The sequence below is a fragment of the Podarcis filfolensis genome (genome assembly GCF_964270895.1).
Source record: "Podarcis filfolensis genome assembly, chromosome: Z".
NCBI lineage: Eukaryota > Metazoa > Chordata > Lepidosauria > Squamata > Lacertidae > Podarcis > Podarcis filfolensis.
The window spans coordinates 27,333,498-27,350,584 of record NC_139617.1 but is presented as its reverse complement, the minus strand read 5'-3'; the positions used below and the strand labels follow the sequence as shown (position 1 = coordinate 27,350,584).

The 17,087-nt window shown below is 42.3% G+C and overlaps 1 protein-coding gene across 8 annotated transcripts in view; it reads right to left on the bottom strand.

Moving 5' to 3' along the window:
• The window catches only part of ARHGEF9 (Cdc42 guanine nucleotide exchange factor 9), a 249,611-nt gene that overhangs the window by 11,225 nt on the left and 221,299 nt on the right, over positions 1-17,087 (bottom strand). For all 8 annotated transcript variants that reach the window (XM_083595800.1, XM_083595801.1, XM_083595805.1 and 5 more), the window contains 3 exons: positions 11,361-11,492; positions 2,464-2,707; positions 1,142-1,210 (listed from right to left, as the gene is read on the bottom strand). In XM_083595800.1, the coding sequence (XP_083451926.1) occupies positions 1,142-1,210; positions 2,464-2,707; positions 11,361-11,492 (445 nt within the window). The remainder of the gene's footprint in view (positions 1-1,141; positions 1,211-2,463; positions 2,708-11,360; positions 11,493-17,087) is intronic.

The window sequence follows — 17,087 nt, the reverse complement described above, 5'->3', positions numbered from 1 at the left end:
GTTGTTTGTTTGTATAGAAATCCTTCTAATTGTTATCTCCAGGTTACTGTCTTTGGTTTAAAAGACACATACAGAGAGAGAGCACAATTGGGTTTTCACTCCATTTGTTTCTCCAAAGCAGGAAGACCAAAGATGTCTAATTATATAAGGAATTCCCAGTATTGCAGAAGACATTCACACTGCACAAGGAAGGCACAGCCTGATCAACTAGAGAAACAGAAACTAATTAATTTTATGTTGAAAGCAGCCTGGACTAACATTATACCTTAATTTTTCAGAGGATCCATAGAGAGACAAAGAAAATGAGAAAGCAATTGTTATGTTAAAAAAAAACTAAACACAATTAAGTATGCTGTTTTTGTTCGGATGAAGGTCTAAAGCAATTTAACTGGAAATTTAATTGGAAATGTTCATACAGAGTCTTGGGTTGACTTGAGTTTCATTAAGCATAATCAAGGCTATGTTCATAACCTGCTAGGAACTTTTCCTGATATAACTGAGAAGAGGAAATCTACTTCTGCAAGCTTCTTTCATTTCAGTGTACAGACGTACCTCGGAAGTCAAACAGAATCTGTTCTGGAAGTCTATTCGACTTCCGAAACGTTCAACTTCCAAAGCATAGCTTTTGATTGGCTGCAGGAAGCTCCTGCAGCCAATTGGAAGCCACGTAAGCCCCATCGGATGTTTGGCTTCCAAAAGAACATTTGAAAACCGGAACACTCACTACAGTTTTCAATCGTTCAGGAGCCGGAACGTTCAACTCCCAAGGCGTTTGGGAGCCGAGGTATGACTGTACTTTGTTCAAGAAGCTGAAGGAGTATGTGTGCTTTGTTCAAAAGTTCTCCAGGCCACCTGGAGTATGGTTTAATTATGGGAAGATGGCATAAAAATAATGAGGATGACTGTCCCACTTAAAGGATGGAAGAATCTGCTGTTTTCCGTTTTTCAGTTTTCCGTTCTTCAGTTCACCACATTTCTCTATCAGTTTGCAGTTTTTTTTCCAAGGTTCTCATAAAAAACTTACTCATTTTCATGCATATTTTGTAAATATACACATTTTTGCAGGCCATTTCTCCTATTATAATGCAGTTATCCTAATATTTGCACAACATACACATTTATGCACACACAGGTAATTTACCTTTCTGTTTACTGACTTTCCTTACTGTCATTGCTGCCTGCCGTTTCTGATTTTCAGAAATTTCAAAACCTAAAGAGGGTGTTGGAGGAAAGTGAATGTGACATAAAGGTCAAAACAAGCATTCTCTTCATCATGGTAAAAAAAATACAATCCCCAGATTTTATAGGTGAAATCATGCAGTTTGATTGTTGTGTACACATACTCTAAATGGAAGGTAAACTCCAGCTCATATAGTTTAAGATCTTGCCAATCAGCTAGTGTGCGAAATTAGATTGTCTGACTTAATGCCCCACACGGGTGTTCCCAGTGCTACTATCCTTTTGAAGGAGGAAACAAGGAGCCTGTACTCATACCTTGATAAACCATCAAATGCCTCTTCTACCCTTCCCAACTTCCTGTGCCCCTCCACACTATGGAATTTGTGATGAACTTCAAAAAACCAATAAAGATATGTAATGTGACCACACCACACTCCCTTGTGTGCGCACACAAGAGACATGCACTCATCATGCCCATCCAGACCACAGAGACACATGCATCCCCCTGGTGCTATCTTTGTCACTCCTACATGCACAGACACTTCACACATATACAACTAGATCTCCCTCTCTCTCTGCCCAGGTACATCTCTCCCCCCCCCTTTACTTTTAAGGAACACAATAACATGAGAAGAGCCTGCTGGATCAGGCCAATGGTTCATCTAGTGTCCTGTTATCAAAGTGGCCAAGCACATACCTCAAGCAGGACCCAAGTGCAATAGCACTCTCCCCTCCTGTGGTTTCCACTATGCACACATGCACACGACATTCTCACAAAAGAATGGCCAGACTGCCCAAGTAATGCAATCAGTGACCATTATCAGGTCCTGGCAGACAGAATTTCTGCTGTAGACCGCCTCCTCTGCTGTTGACCGCCTCCTTCAGTGATGTATGTATGATGGATTGGGGTGGTGGTCTTGGGCTACAGGGTGGGCAGTTTCAAAAGTCTATATAAGAGCTTGCACACCAATGTTCTGGGTTCCTCCTCCCTCCTGCATGTGGTGAGTGAGCACCGTGTTGAACAGTTTAATAAAGATCAGGCTTACTGGCTGCTTTGCTTCTCAGTATTCTCTGGTTGGCCTCTGTTATTTTCTCCTACTGATAGGGAGCCCACTTAAAGGCTCTATATGGGCTCTTGGATCCCCCATAAGGGAAAAAGGGCATATTTTGTTTACAACATACCCTTCAAGCTCAGGTAGCAAAATATCTTGAGACGGTCCTACTGGCCAGCAACTAGTCTGGGGTATCAGTAACCCACCAGCTGACTTGACCCATCGGGCTCACCTATCTTTTCATCTTCTTGCACCATCTTTCTCTCCTCCCGGAAAGCTCTCAGCCACCGCAGCTTTTCCTCCAGCTTCTTGGCAAAAAACAAGTGCATTTCATCCGTCTCCTTGTTGCGAAGCTTGAAGGCATTCTTCATGCTGACATTGAAGTCGTCATCCCTTCCATCTTCGATATCCAAAACCTCATACCGATCCATGTCAATGCGTCCTTTGTAGTACAGGATGTCTCTCCTTATCAGGTCCTATGTGGAAAGTTGAAAAGTTGAAAAAGAAAAAGAAGCCATTTTAGAATCTAGGTGGACTTAAATACCAACTTAATGTCCTTGGGATATTTAACAATGTAATCAAAGAGCAGAATATGAAAGGCTCGAAGCTACAAACATGAGTCTGACCAAACTGTGGGAGGCAGTGGAAGACAGGAGTGCCTGGCGTGCTCTGGTCCATGGGGTCACGAAGAGTCGGACACGACTAAACGACTAAACAACAACAACATGGAAGGCTGCTAATTAAGGTGGTCAGAGCTGCTGAGCGTTCTTAAACCTTATCCTTAATCGTAATCCTAGAGCACTAGGAAATGGGATGTCTGGGTGTGACTGCAGCATTCACTCAATGCTGGAGGTATGCAGGCAAGGATTGGATAGTAGTTTTCTATTCATCTATGAACTTCAGCCAGGAATCCACAACTCCACTTGCAAGTTTGCCAGGGATACCTTCCTTCCCTCTCCTAGTCTTTTGGTGAGCAACACATTCAGCACCCACAGAAATCCCTACCATAGGACACATATTCACTGTAATCTTCAAGCAGGGAATAAGCAGGAGTCCCTTGTAAGAAGCAGAAGAGACTTTCACTGTTCTCCATACCCCACACAATAGAGAGAAGATGCCATTTTCCTAAGTCCTCTGTTTATGCTAGACAGTGCAGAAGAGAGGACTCCAATCATATACTAGAATGAGCTTAACTTTGGCTTTCTTCCATCCTATGCTATCAACATCTTTCTTTTATACTCATTCTTCCAATGTTCCATTCTCTCTAAAAGTACAACCATTTGACAATGGAGGACATTCAGGATTGAGAGAAATCCAACAGGAGCCAAAACCAGTCTTTCCCTGAAGTTCAGACCTAGTTCAAACTGAGTTTGCTTCTAGAATCTGTCATTTCCCTTTTCCCAAGCAATGTTCTTTTTTGAAATGAGGGTGAATGGCAGTGAACACTGTCAACAACAAAGCCAGGAGGTCTAAAACATGCCCTGGAGCAGAGCTGGGGAAACTGTGGCCCTCCAGATGTTGATGGACTACAAGTCTTATCATTACTGACTAATGGTTCTCTACTGCTGATGCGAGAGCCACAGGTTCCCTGTCCCTGCTCTAGAGCATCATTTCCAACCAGGATGCACAGGACTTGTAATTTCCTATGCCTTAAATGTTCTGTTCTGGGAGGCAGAAGAAACCACACATTTCAAAAAGCCCAGCAGGAAATAGCACCCTAATGATACTCCATGACTGTCCAGACCATAAGGTTGATACATACACGGTTCTGGCCACTGTCAGCAAGCTCTTCCTATTGCTGATCTTACTCCTATAACTAGTTTGCTGGGGGAGCAGTGGGAGATGGAAACTGGCAGGGAGATTTCAGGGGGAACTCCTCAAGCCATGATTTTTTTTAGCTCTATCAAAAGAGCTTGGAATTGCAGGGTTTAAAGTGTGCATGTGGGATGTACATTTCCCAGAACTGTTTGCTATTTATTTCTAACAGTTTAGGTTTCTTAAACAAATTTCTCTCTGCTTACTGAGCAGCTAGATATGTCTGGCAAAGCTTAATATCCCTTCCTGCTTCTGACTTGCTTGCATTGCTTGAGCCATCAGCCAGCCTGCCTGGTTGCTTATTCTAGCTCAGTGAATGTGCCACACTGCAAATATTTGGAAAGATCACCCATCTTATCACAGAACATCTCCTATTCCTATCCACATAGCAAGATATAATATAAATCATCCAAGATTCAAGACATAACTGTTTCTAAGGTCTTAACTTCTGATGAACCTCAGTGCAGCCCAAATGAAAAGCAGGCCCTGCTGTATCAATCATTTATATGACGTGGTTCTAGAAAAGCTAACTCATCAGGAAAAAACACAAACCCACAGAAACCAATTATGTAAAAAGGCACAACTTTATAAGGAGAAGCATACAATAACCCTTTAAAATTTAAATAGCTAATTTCAACAAAACTGAAGCAATGCTGTCTTTTACAAGAGAACCATAAACATATCTCAGGCTGTGCAATGTTGATCTCATGACCATTCAAGCAGCAAGGAGTTGAAATTTCTTGGAAATTTTGTTTCAAGGCTTTTGAAAACCACCTTTTGAAAAGATAAATGTCACACTGAAATACTAATCTTAGCAGCAGGAACAAGTAGCAGACCAAACATCAACAAGATTTAATGGTGAAAAGTCCAGGAGAGGTTTTGGGCCAAGGGTAATCGGCAAATGATAATTTATTTAGACACAGACACTCATTTAGGACTGCTGGCACAGAGGTGGTGGTTAAAAAACAAACAAATCCCATGCTCTAGCTATCTGAATAGCTTTTTCATAGGAGCAGTAGGGGAATCAGCTGAGTTAGCTGACCTACATGAGTATTAGGTGACTCAGCAGATAGCCAGTACAACCTGGTCAGCTCACCTACAGAATTATCTGGTTTTCAGGTTTGGGTGAGCACAGGAAAATAGTTGTTTAAAAGGCAGAATTCCTGGGGTGAAACTTTGGTTCCCAGCTGCATGGTTTTTAAAGGGGAAAAACAACAGCAAGGACTAGGCACTTGAAGCTGGTGATGCAAGGCGGACTGACTGAGTACCAGCCAGAGCTTAAGAGAAAAGGGTAATGGGACTGTAGTAATCAACTTCCCCAGCCTAGCACCCTCCTGATGTTTTGGGATATAACTTGCAACATCCCTAAGCAATGACTATGCTAGATGGGGCTGGTAGAAATCCAGTCTTAAGTTCAGTTTACCCTCATTTCTACATCAGTTTATGATTTCTCTGTGGATGCATTTCCATCCTCATTTCTTTTAATACACATATTTCTCAGTTCAATTGTGTACATTAATTCCACTAAAATACATACTTGTGTGCACGTTTCCTTAATATACACTTTTGGGGGGACTGCATTTTTTCAGTTGGAAAACTACAACACAAAATTTGGAGGAGTGCAAATTTCAAAGGAAAGCTGTTTTTTTAATTCATGTATTGGTTCAGAAAGAATCCATTAGGTGCAAATGTGCATGAACACATTTCTCCTGCATTCCTAGTAAGGTGATTGTTCGGTAGGGATACAAATGAAGGACAGAAGCACTTGAGGGGAAAGGTGAGCAATCCAAGTATGAATATACAGTGGTACTTCAGGTTAAGAACTTAATTCATTCTGGAGGTCAGTTCTTAACCTGAAACTGTTCTTAACCTGAAGCACCACTTTAGCTAATGGGGCCTCCTGCTGCTGCTGCACAATTTCTGTTCTCATCCTGAAGCAAAGTTCTTAACCCGAGGTACTATTTCTGGGTTAGCGGAGTCTGTAACCTGAAGTGTCTGTAACCCAAGGTACCACTGTACTTAGTTTGAGATGTTAATAAGACACCCAAATGCAAATATCAGAAAAGTGTGTGTAGGTACAGATTGCCTTGTGGTTTACATTTTGCTTTTGTTTGGTTATGTTTGTGCTTTTTTTAAATAAATCAATGAAACATTATTTTAAAAAACAAAGTAAGTAAGTGCAGAAGGCTTGAATTGAAATTGCATTAAAGGTACAGTATCTGGTCTTATCTTGCAGAATAAGGTAAGTCCAAATAATTCACCGATTCTGCATTCATTCACAGCTTCTTGAATCAAGTCTTTGTTAGTTAGTTAGTAAGTCTACACTTCTGCAACTGGCTTTTGACAGACCAGTTTTATATCTTCCTTTTTTTTTTTTTTTGCCTAGATTAGAATGTTTATGCTGTTTGAAGGAGCTCTCCAGGGTGCTGGTCTGTTTCCAACCTTTTTGAGTCCACAGCTCTCTTGACCAACTAGCGTACTTTTCCGTGTATAAGACTAGGTTTCCCCCCTAAAAAATAGTGTCAAAATTTGAATAAGGAGGTTTCATTACAGATAGTATAGGACGCCAGCAATGCGGTTATGAGAGGGCTATTTGTCCAACAAAACTCAATAAAAAAGAAAGAAAAGGGACATAACTCTAATATGACAGGAGATCCTCCATGATGAATTCTGGTGACCTTGGTATAAGTCTGATCACAAAACATGACCTGAAGTCATTCAGGAAATGTCCAGAGTTTCTCACATGCATAAAGGTCAGCATGTGTAAATTTAGCTGCCAATACAGTCTATTCACCACCTGAATAGGAGCTATCAAGATAATGGTGAGATAATTTGAAGGCAGAGAGAAAACAAAGGATGACACTAGGATGATATTCTTTCGACCTAAAACCTCCAGATTTCAGTAGTTAGTTTGGCTCTCCTTGCTCCAACAAAAATAACTCACTCACTGTTCTCAAGGAATCAGCACATGTCTGCTTCACTTAAGGACAGGTATACTCCTCCCTCCATTGCTTAACATATTATTAGTATGAGTCCTGCTGGTAAAATTGTCATGCTCACTTCTGTAGGTTTTGAGAAGACGTAGGGATTCTTTCACTCTTTAGATCAAGGTAGGATTTGCTGCCTGCTTAAACTGTATTTTTACAGCATTTATGTAGTCTGTCATTTTCATTTTATATAATAAACCAAGCTCTCTTTGTTAATTTGTCTCTCAAGGATCTTAATGTAAAGCTATTTGTTCACCTTTAAAAATTACTGGTTGTCCATCTGGCAGTTAAAGAGATTGTTAGCATCACCAGCCCAAAACAAAAAGTATTGGATGTCAAGAACATTCATAAATGGACACACATTGTAACTCTAGCAAATGACCCCAAACCTTTATTTAGTGTGTGTATGGATGCACATGACTGCTGGACATGCATGTGAGTTCAGACACATACTGTAATAACTGGATAAGTCTGACTTATATGCACATTTCACGCTTTAGGAGCAAAAAGCTAACTGAATTGTAGATCAACTTTGATCTAGAGATCAAAGACACGTAACCCATACATTTCTTTAGAAATACACATGGCTATGATTATGAATGATGCAGTTATTTAAGAGTCAATGATATTTTGCAGTAAAAATAATACAAACCCTCTTTATTAATTTTCAAAGGGAAATTCCATTTTGAGCTCCTTGGAGGAAATGTGGGATATTTATTTATAATGAATAGATAAAATGTGAATGAGATGCAAAAATTAAGTCAGTGATAACTGGAGCTTAAATCTACGTTAAATAAGAGCACCTTTAATTTTTTACAGTAGCAGATTGGTGATAACTGTTGAGTTGACTGTATTAACACCTGCAATGGAACTTCTGCATTAAGGTAACCCAAACTCTGAACCCCCCCCCCCCGAATTCAGCAAACTGCATAAATAATTCTAATTGAGAGCAGAAACTTTGCTTTTAAAATCAAGCTGAGCTTTTGAGGGAGCTGCAATTGCAGGACTGTGGAATACAAACAGCTGTGTGTTTGAACTTATTCCTCAAGTCTTAGTTGGCAGAGGTAAATTCAGAGTTCTAAAATTCAAGGAGGAATTCTGGAGAAGGGAATTTAGTTATTTTTACATGGTCCAATTAACCACATCCTTTGAATGACTCACAAATTTAAAAATCAACAAAATGCTAACGCAAATGCAATCAAAGCTAAAAACAGCTGTTACAAAAAAACCAAAAAACCTTTGTCAGCCTGTCAGTGCAAAACCAGTAAAACACTTAAGAAAATAAAATAATTTAGAGATAATTTCTCCTAGAAGACTGTGACAACGACACCAATTATTGTTGAGGAGGATATTCCAACACTGTGGCATCACCACTGAGAAGGTTCTTTCACTAAAAACTAGGTGGGAAAACCTGTAGAACAGCTTCTGATAAAGATCTCAAGGTCTGAGCAGGTATATGGAGGAGGAGGCCATCCTTCAGGTATCCCAACTAAAAGGCATTTAAGGCTTTGAAGATTAATACCAGTACTTTTCACCGTGCTCAGAAATGTCATGGTTATAAAACTATGCAAACCAGTATTACAATAGCATGATAATATTACTCAGGCGCTGTGTTTATCCCACAGCGACAGCAAACACAATAGGGTGAGTGAGTCATCTGAATGTATGCTCTCTTGCGCTCAGGAGCTGAATTAGAGGAAGAGTGAAACCCAATTCTATCACATCAAAGTTAATTGAATAATGTGGAAGGACCCCCTTTTGTCTTGCAAAGAGAATTACCCATCTCAACCCACAGGGCTTCGATATTGAACTTCCGACACCTTGACAGAAGAGACCTTATTAAAATTAATAAGCATCAACATGAAAGACAGAGCCATGAAGCCCTGAGATTCAAAGTCAATCCGTCAGAAGAAGTCACAGCTTTCCCTCATTGTGCCAATTCCCTGGTGGCAGGGAGGATGCATTCATTGTATCCTGATGTGCTCTGCTGACAGTGACATTACACTTCTGCTTTCCGTGCTCCCCCCCCCCCCCAATTTAATCAAATTATGCTGGAACACAGAAGTTGAAAATGCAGCCTTCTTCTCTTTTCATCAATAGATTTCCAATGCATTTACAAAAGAAGGCATTAGGACCTTTACAAAAGAACACAGATATAGGGAGAAACTAACAGGAAGAGGTTATATAGAAACCCTACACAACAACTTGGTTATTTGACCCTAGCTTCCTCCCTTCCCACAGAATCCTTTATTCAGTTGTTTGAAGGGGAACTAGAGCTAAACATGGAATTTCCAGAGCTTTCCAAACTGTGTGTCGTGACACATTAGTGTGTCGACTGCAGTGTAACAGGAACGCTCCCCAAGCTTCTCCTGGAGGGTTAGTTTAACCTCTGGTTTGCTAGTAAAACGGAATTACTGTGTCACAGAATAATGCAAAACTGAATTACTGTGTCACAAAATGATGCATGTCCAAAAAGTGTGTCGCCAACTTGAAAAGTCTGGAAAGCTCTGCTGTACACCCTGAATCCCCCCACCCAAAACACCTAGTGTTAGACCAAATCAGACCATATTTTATTCTTTCAGGTTGAGGGCCTCTACCCATAGTTTGGACTAACAACATATCTGAACCATTTTCAGACTGTCAAAGATGAATAAGAAATTAAAGGAAGCCAACTGCAATAAGCAGTGAGTTATGGTTCACCAGGGGTGTCATAACATTCAAAGACTCTCCTCCTTTTCTGAGGGGGAAGTAGACTAAACCCTTGCTGCCTCCAGAGGGCAGCTATAGATTTCACTTGGTTTGGTCAAACAACATCTGATCCTTTTATATACCGTATTTTTCGCTCTATAGGATGCACTTTTTCCCCTCCAAAAATGAAGGGGAAATGTGTGTGCGTCCTATGGAGCGAATGCAGGCTCCTTGGCTTCGCCGCGACGCGCCTGTCCTGGAAGCCGGAGGAGGAACAGAAGGGTCTCCTGTTCCTCCTCCCGCTTCGCAGCGACGCGCCTGTCCAGCGAAGCCGGAGGAGAAACAGAAGGGTCTCCTTCTGTTCCTTCTCCAGCTTCGCTGAAGGGCGCTGCACCTTCTCCCTCTCTGCGCAGCGCCTCTCCTGTGAAGGAGAGGTGCTGCACAGAGAGAGAGAGAAGGCGCAGCGCCCCTTGAGCAACGCGCCTGTCCAGCGAAGCCGGAGGAGGAACAGAAGGGTCTCCTTCTGTTCCTCCTCCCGCTTCGCTGAAGGGCGCTGCACCTTCTCCCTCTCTGCGCAGCGCCTCTCCTGTGAAGGAGAGGTGCTGCGCAGAGAGAGATAGAAGGCGCAGCGCCCCTTGAGCAACGCGCCTGTCCAGCGAAGCCGGAGGAGGAACAGAAGGGTCTCCTTCTGTTCCTCCTCCCGCTTCGCAGCGACGCGCCTGTCCTGGAAGCCGGAGGAGAAACAGAAGGGTCTCCTTCTGTTCCTTCTCCAGCTTCGCTGAAGGGCGCTGCACCTTCTCCCTCTCTGCGCAGCGCCTCTCCTGTGAAGGAGAGGCGCTGCGCAGAGAGAGAGAGAAGGCGCAGCGCCCCTTGAGCAACGCGCCTGTCCTGGAAGCCGGAGGAGGAACAGAAGGGTCTCCTTCTGTTCCTTCTCCAGCTTCGCTGAAGGGCGCTGCACCTTCTCCCTCTCTGCGCAGCACCTCTCCTGTGAAGGAGGGGCGTTGCGCAGAGAGAGAGAAGGCGCAGTGCCCCTTCAGCGACGCGTCTGTCCTGGCTTCTGCTTTAGCCCTGCGCAGCCTCTTTGGGCAGGGGGAGCCTTCATCCCGCTGCCCTGAAGAGGCTTGGCGCGGTTACCCCAGAAGCCAGAACAGCCACACGGTATCCCACAAGCCAGATCCCTCTTGCTGTTCTGGCTTCTGGGGTTCAGAATAATTTTTTCTTGTTTTCCGTCTCCCAAAACTAGGTGCGCCCTATGGTCCGGTGCGCCCTATGGTGCGAAAAATACGGTATATTCATGCAAAAGTCTATATTCCCTTTTTCCCGCATTAAACTGCACATTTTTCATTAAAAATTCTATTTAATGCCAATTTTTCAATGTATTTTCCACAAAGGACTGATTTCCAAACATATTTTGCTCAAGGTACACTTTTCTAAATGTATTTTATCCTAAAAATACACATTTTAAACCACACTTTGGTAAGTGTTTTTGAGCTGAGAATTATATAACAAAATTCAAAAGTGCAAAAGTGGGTGAATATCTCTGTTCCAATGGGCGCAGTAGTCTGTGTGGCACAGATCAGGTAAGTCCTCACAGGAATTCACAAAGATTAAATTCTTCATACATCCCAAATTTCACTACCTTTTTGCAGAGAACCATCTGATGATCGAAGAGGAAGAAGACACGCTGCTGGCTTCGTCCATACGGTTGATAAATCCAGGACATCTCTCCTGTATAGATCAGCTCAGAGCTGCGATCCAAGATGTCCTCCCCCTAGAGGGTATAAGACAGATGGGAGAATAAATTATCCTACCTCTCTAATTAATGGAGCATCATTTGACAACAGGGTCCTCCTATGAAATGCAATAGAATATGGAACATAAAACAGAGGTAGAAAATCTTGCTTGCAGAATGGGAAAAATCCTTTTTATTTTCAGAGAATACAAGCAACATGGACAGAAATTTAGTATGCTGTATGCAGAAATTTAGTTGTTTCAAACTTCCCACAGGGATTCACATGTACCAATGGATAATAGTACATACTTGAAAGTGATAAGGTATTCCTTTTTTTCCAAATTGAATGTGAATTTTTTACTTCAAATTTTGACATTTTTACTTCAAATCTTGACATTTGAGAGCTTTAAGACATATCTGCATTCTTGCTTTGGCAAGCCTTAAAAATGAAATCTCATAAATAGCTGTCAAATAGTAAGTACCATTATATGCCAACTCCATCTCTAGAACAGATATGCAGTGAAAATGAAACACCATTGCATGCTAACATCAAATAGTATCAGACACATCTACCATTGCATGCCAGCTATCAAATACTGTCAGATATTAACTGTCAAAATGAAATATTGCTGTGAGATAATAAATTTAGCAAACAGTTCAGCCTCCTGAAAATATCAGACATCAAAATTTGCAGGAGACAATTTCAGGTAACAAATTAACTATTCTAGATGTAGGGAGGAAGAATGTGTAAATCACAGGTGGACAGAAGATTGATCTCTGGGTGATTTTCAGTAGATGAGCAAGGATTCTTTTACCCTCAATAACAGCTGCAACAAACTTAGCCTCCACCTCCGAATTATATGGACTGTGCAAGGACAAATTGTTGGGTTCAGAACTCTTTACAGTGGTACCTCTGGATACAAACGGGATCTGTTCCAGAGCCCCGTTCGCATCCTGAAGTAAACGTAACACGCGACTGCACATCTGCGCGTGTCGTGTTCTGCTGCTTCCATGCATGTGCGTGACGTCATTTTGAGTGTCTGCGCATGCGGCAAAACCTGGAAGTAACACGCTCCGTAACTTCCAGGTTGCCGCGGAGCGCAACCCAAAAATATTCATCCTGAAGCTACTTCAACCCGAGGTATGACTGTAATTACAGGAGTTATTTACTGTGTATGTGGTTTTTTGCACTAGGTTAGTGAATCATTGAAATCTAGCAGATTACTCTGCTGCAAGCCTGCTGATACCTGCTGTAAAGCCATCAAATATCAGGAAGGAATTTGGATTATCAGGCACTGGCTTCTTCTTCTTTTTTACACTGGAACCAATAGAAGGATCCAGCATATCTTGCTTGCCTAGATAGTGGAAAGATGTGTACGTCTGTAGAAAGCTCTGTCATCTGCATGGTGGGAATGTAGCCTACTGTACAAAACTAAGGGTTGTGTCTGTTGTTTTGCCCTCTTTTACCTTTGGCTCTGCCATTACGAGCCTGTGGCCCCCAGAAAACTGCCCACAAGGCAATGTGGCCCTTCATCTGAAAAAGGCCCCACTCCCATCCTTGTAGATCAAGGATGGGGAACCAGATGCTTTTGAACTCTACCTCCCATCAGGCCAGGATGGTGGAAGCTGGAGTACCATCTGTTGTCTATACAGTGGAGGCAAGAATCTTCTCTTCACTACTTTATATTAACTTTATGTTACAAATTAATCCATTTTCTCAAAGGCTTCTGTTTCCTTTTTTAAAAGAGAAATTATTCAATAAAACACTTATTGGCCATCTTATGTTTTGGTCAGGAAAAAGGAGAAGAACTCCCTGCCTAACAAAAATAGAACATTTGCTCCTGGAGCCAGTTTTAGCAGTAGCTAAGGCCTGAGGACTTGAATGCCTCTGCAAGTGCTCCAAGATAATTAACTGAATCGAAAGTGTTGAGTCCCTGCAAGGGATGGAGAAATGAGACTGAGATTGAAAAAGATCAGGTTTTTATTACACTGAATACTTTGGGAGCCCCACTTAAATGCACTGTATCAAGGGTATAAATAGATGCATTTCAACTCTCTGTTTGCAAACATACACAGACCAGCTTAGGTGAAAAAGCTGACAGCCTCAGAGGTCAGTATGAATTCCATATGCAAAAGTACAGTCAGCATTTTTCCTCCAAGACACGGTGATGTGCCCTGCAATGGTTAGGTTGGAGGAAAGATGCTTTGGGGATGTGGAGCCTAACATATAGGGAGGGGCTCCAGGATGCCTTCTTTTATTTTTTTATTTTTTAAAAAGACGTATTTAGTAGACCGCCCTGAATATTCAGACAAGGTTTCCCCTGCAACAATCCCCACACATGTAAAATAGATTACAAAGACACAATTTCAAACAAAATTTACATATGAACATTGAAAGTGTTTGTAATGAGCATACTCAACACGAAACCCAAGCTGCCTCTCACACAGTGACCATTCAGCTTCTTTCAGATAGGGGCTCTCACACAATGCCTTAAAAACACAATAGGTGACTAGAGTTCATCTAAGGACAGCTCTAAGGCAGGTCATCCATAGTTGCTATAAGTTCTGAAGCATACGCAAGACTCTGTCTCCTTGACCCAGATGTGTGCTATGTATAAACATACCGGTTTTCTCCTCCACCTCCCTAGGGAGACTGGTGCTTTGCTCAGAAGGTACTGGATTCTCTCCACATATTATATATCTTTTAGAAAGTGTGATGATGACATTTGGGGGGCAGTTAGGCAAAGGTTGTTAGTGTTCATGAATTTCGAAAATCCCATTGACATCAGTGGGGATGTTCTTTAGAACTTAGTCCATACACCTGTGCGCTTATAGAAGCATGGAAGAACAATGGGTTGCACTTGACCAAATTATTCCATGATCTCTGATGTGGGCTTGCAATGAAATGGTAAACCAATAATCCAATACAAAGAATCTCCATATTTGGTTGGCAATTAAGTGCCCATGCCTGGTAAAAGGATGGTTTCTGCAGCCCTTTTCATTAGCAGGTTGGTCATGCATGACTGACAGCTAATAGCAAATCACACTTCTGCCAGTGTGTTGCTTCTTTTTCCTCTGCTCCACTTTGGGCCATTATGTAAGGCCTCTTTATACCCTCTTATCCTCCACATTCTATGCCTGGTTATGCAGAAAAATAGAGAACAACAATGCACTGTGGCATCCTGGGCCCTGATTCACAGCTTTCAACAGCAACAAGGATACTGACACTCAGGACCTCCAGGTATCACTTCTGCGATAGTCTCGACCCCCAGAGAGCATGGAGCATGAGACCTGCTTGAAGAGGATTGACTTTCTGGCCTCTCCCATGGTGGGCATAAGGGTTTTTGGATTCCCTATTGACCCCTTGAGGAGAATGAGGAGACTAGGGTTCAAACACTGAATAAGGTTGTGGTCCACCAGTTTCCAAGACTATTTTCAGGACATTTAAGACTTCCAATGGGAGTAAAATTTTGAGCTTACCTGATCATGTGAGGTGGCTGAGCATGGTGTGTGAGAGTTATTTTCAGCAAATATTTATCCAACCGACTGCAGCCACCCCCATTTCCTCATCTCAACACACTCCCCCGAAAGGAGGGATTCTGTGGGTCACTTCCAGATGACCTGTTCATTGAGCATTTACCCTGGTTTGTTTGCACAAAGTTTGCAAACATCAGCTATTCTTTTAGAACTCATTTTGATTTGTCTGCAGGAAAGCGCAATGACATTGCATCAAGCAAATGTTATCCCACACTTTCCAGTGCATTTCCCAGTCACTTTCCTTATTACAAAAGGTCCAATTTTGGGAGGAAGTGGGTTTGTTTATCAACTTTAATCATGCAACCTGAATTTGCCTGTATGCAATTGAATCCCAAGTGAAAAGAGCAGCAGTATGGAAGCACCCATGACTTTCACTGAAGAGTGATAAGTTGGGGAGTGCAGACCACTGGTGAAATGATTCAGACCACTGGTGAAATGATTCAGACACTCAGACACCCCTTGGCCACCTCACCAGTAAGGTAAGAGGGACAAATTCCTGGTACCCCACCCATGAAAATTTCATCAAAAGTTCACTCCCCTTTTATCAAACAAAGTTCTTTTCTCATTAACTGGTGGAGAATGGTTGAAGGAAATTGCAGAAGGAGAGGTTTTTTTGGCACTGCACCAGTTGCATTATTCAGCAAAACATGCCCTTTCCATGACTGAGCCTCCAGTGCTTTAATGATTGATTGATCAAAGTTCTGGGTGATAGAAAGATAAGAAAGAATGGAAAAAAAGCAGGAGAAATACCATCTTTTTCATCAGCCTCATTTTTCAGACCTTCTGTTGCTGGAGACAGGAGTGGGGGATAAAATAACCTTCCTTTCTTGCAGAACCTCCATATCAGTTTCCCCCTCCCTCAAAAGGTTATCTCTTGTCAGACTGCTCTAGCTTTGAAAACAGGAAGTTTGCTGCATGCATCATATTTTTTTATTCACAACGGTCTTTGGATTTAATAATGCGGCATTAGTCCGCAGCCAGCTCTCACACATTACATAATTAAGGGCACGGAGGCTTCCATTAGAGGTTCCATAAATAACTGGAAGGTTTCTGAGCTAGAAGAAATTTAAAAGGACAGTGCCAATTACATTTTTCTACAGTTATTCATCTTTCAGTGAATTTAATATTACTGGAAAGCGCAAAAAATCACACCTCAGAGAATGAGAGTAGCACATTAGGTAAGGATAAATCTGGCTGGGCTGGGGGATAGAAAATTTGACAGATTAGATGGTGGAACCATCTGAGCTTCAGAACGCCGTTTCTCAGACAGAACAGCTGTATTTAAAGTTAACTCTAGGGGCTAACACGGTGAGCACAAGGAAAACTGTAATCACTGACAGCAGAAGTTTCAATAACAAGTCTTGAAACACAGTAATTTATTGAATACAGAAAGCCAATACAGAATGGATCCCAGTTGCGGACGGGATCCATCTCAGAGCTCCGATCGGATCCTGAGATTTCTGCAACCGGAGGGACCGCTTCTGTGCATGCACACAGCGCAGTAGAGTGCTTCTGCGCATGGGGGCGAAACACTTCCAGATTTGCCGCTTTTGCAACCCAAAGTTTACGTTACCCAAGGGTAACGTAAGCCAAGGTGCTACTGTAAACAGCTGAATCCAATGAGAGAACATATGTATTGTATTACGCTTGTAGTAGTGAAACCTCGGGCACTGATTGGCTGAGCTGCTTCCTAAGGCACGGAATGTTCATATGCTCAGGGAATCAAACAGTTTGCGGTTCAGATTCTGGGAGGGAAGGACCAATAGTCTGTTTGGCTGAGATTAAAACCTCACACAGAGAAAGGCCAGGACTGGCAGGAAGTCCCGGGACAGAGGGTAGCCTAAAGATGGGATGGAATGATAGGTGCAAACAGTGCTCCCCCCCTAAAAAATGTTTAGGGGTTCTATCATTTTCCTACTCATATGGAAATACTGCCCCTCAATGAGGCCAAACTTAGATTAACAAAATGTTTAGGGGTATGCGTACCTCTGCGTCCCCCCAGAAAAATAGCACTGGGTGCAAAGCATGAGAGAAGGCCGTGAAATGACAAAGAGAAACCTGAAGGGTAGGGGGTATCCAACAACACTTGAAGACCCA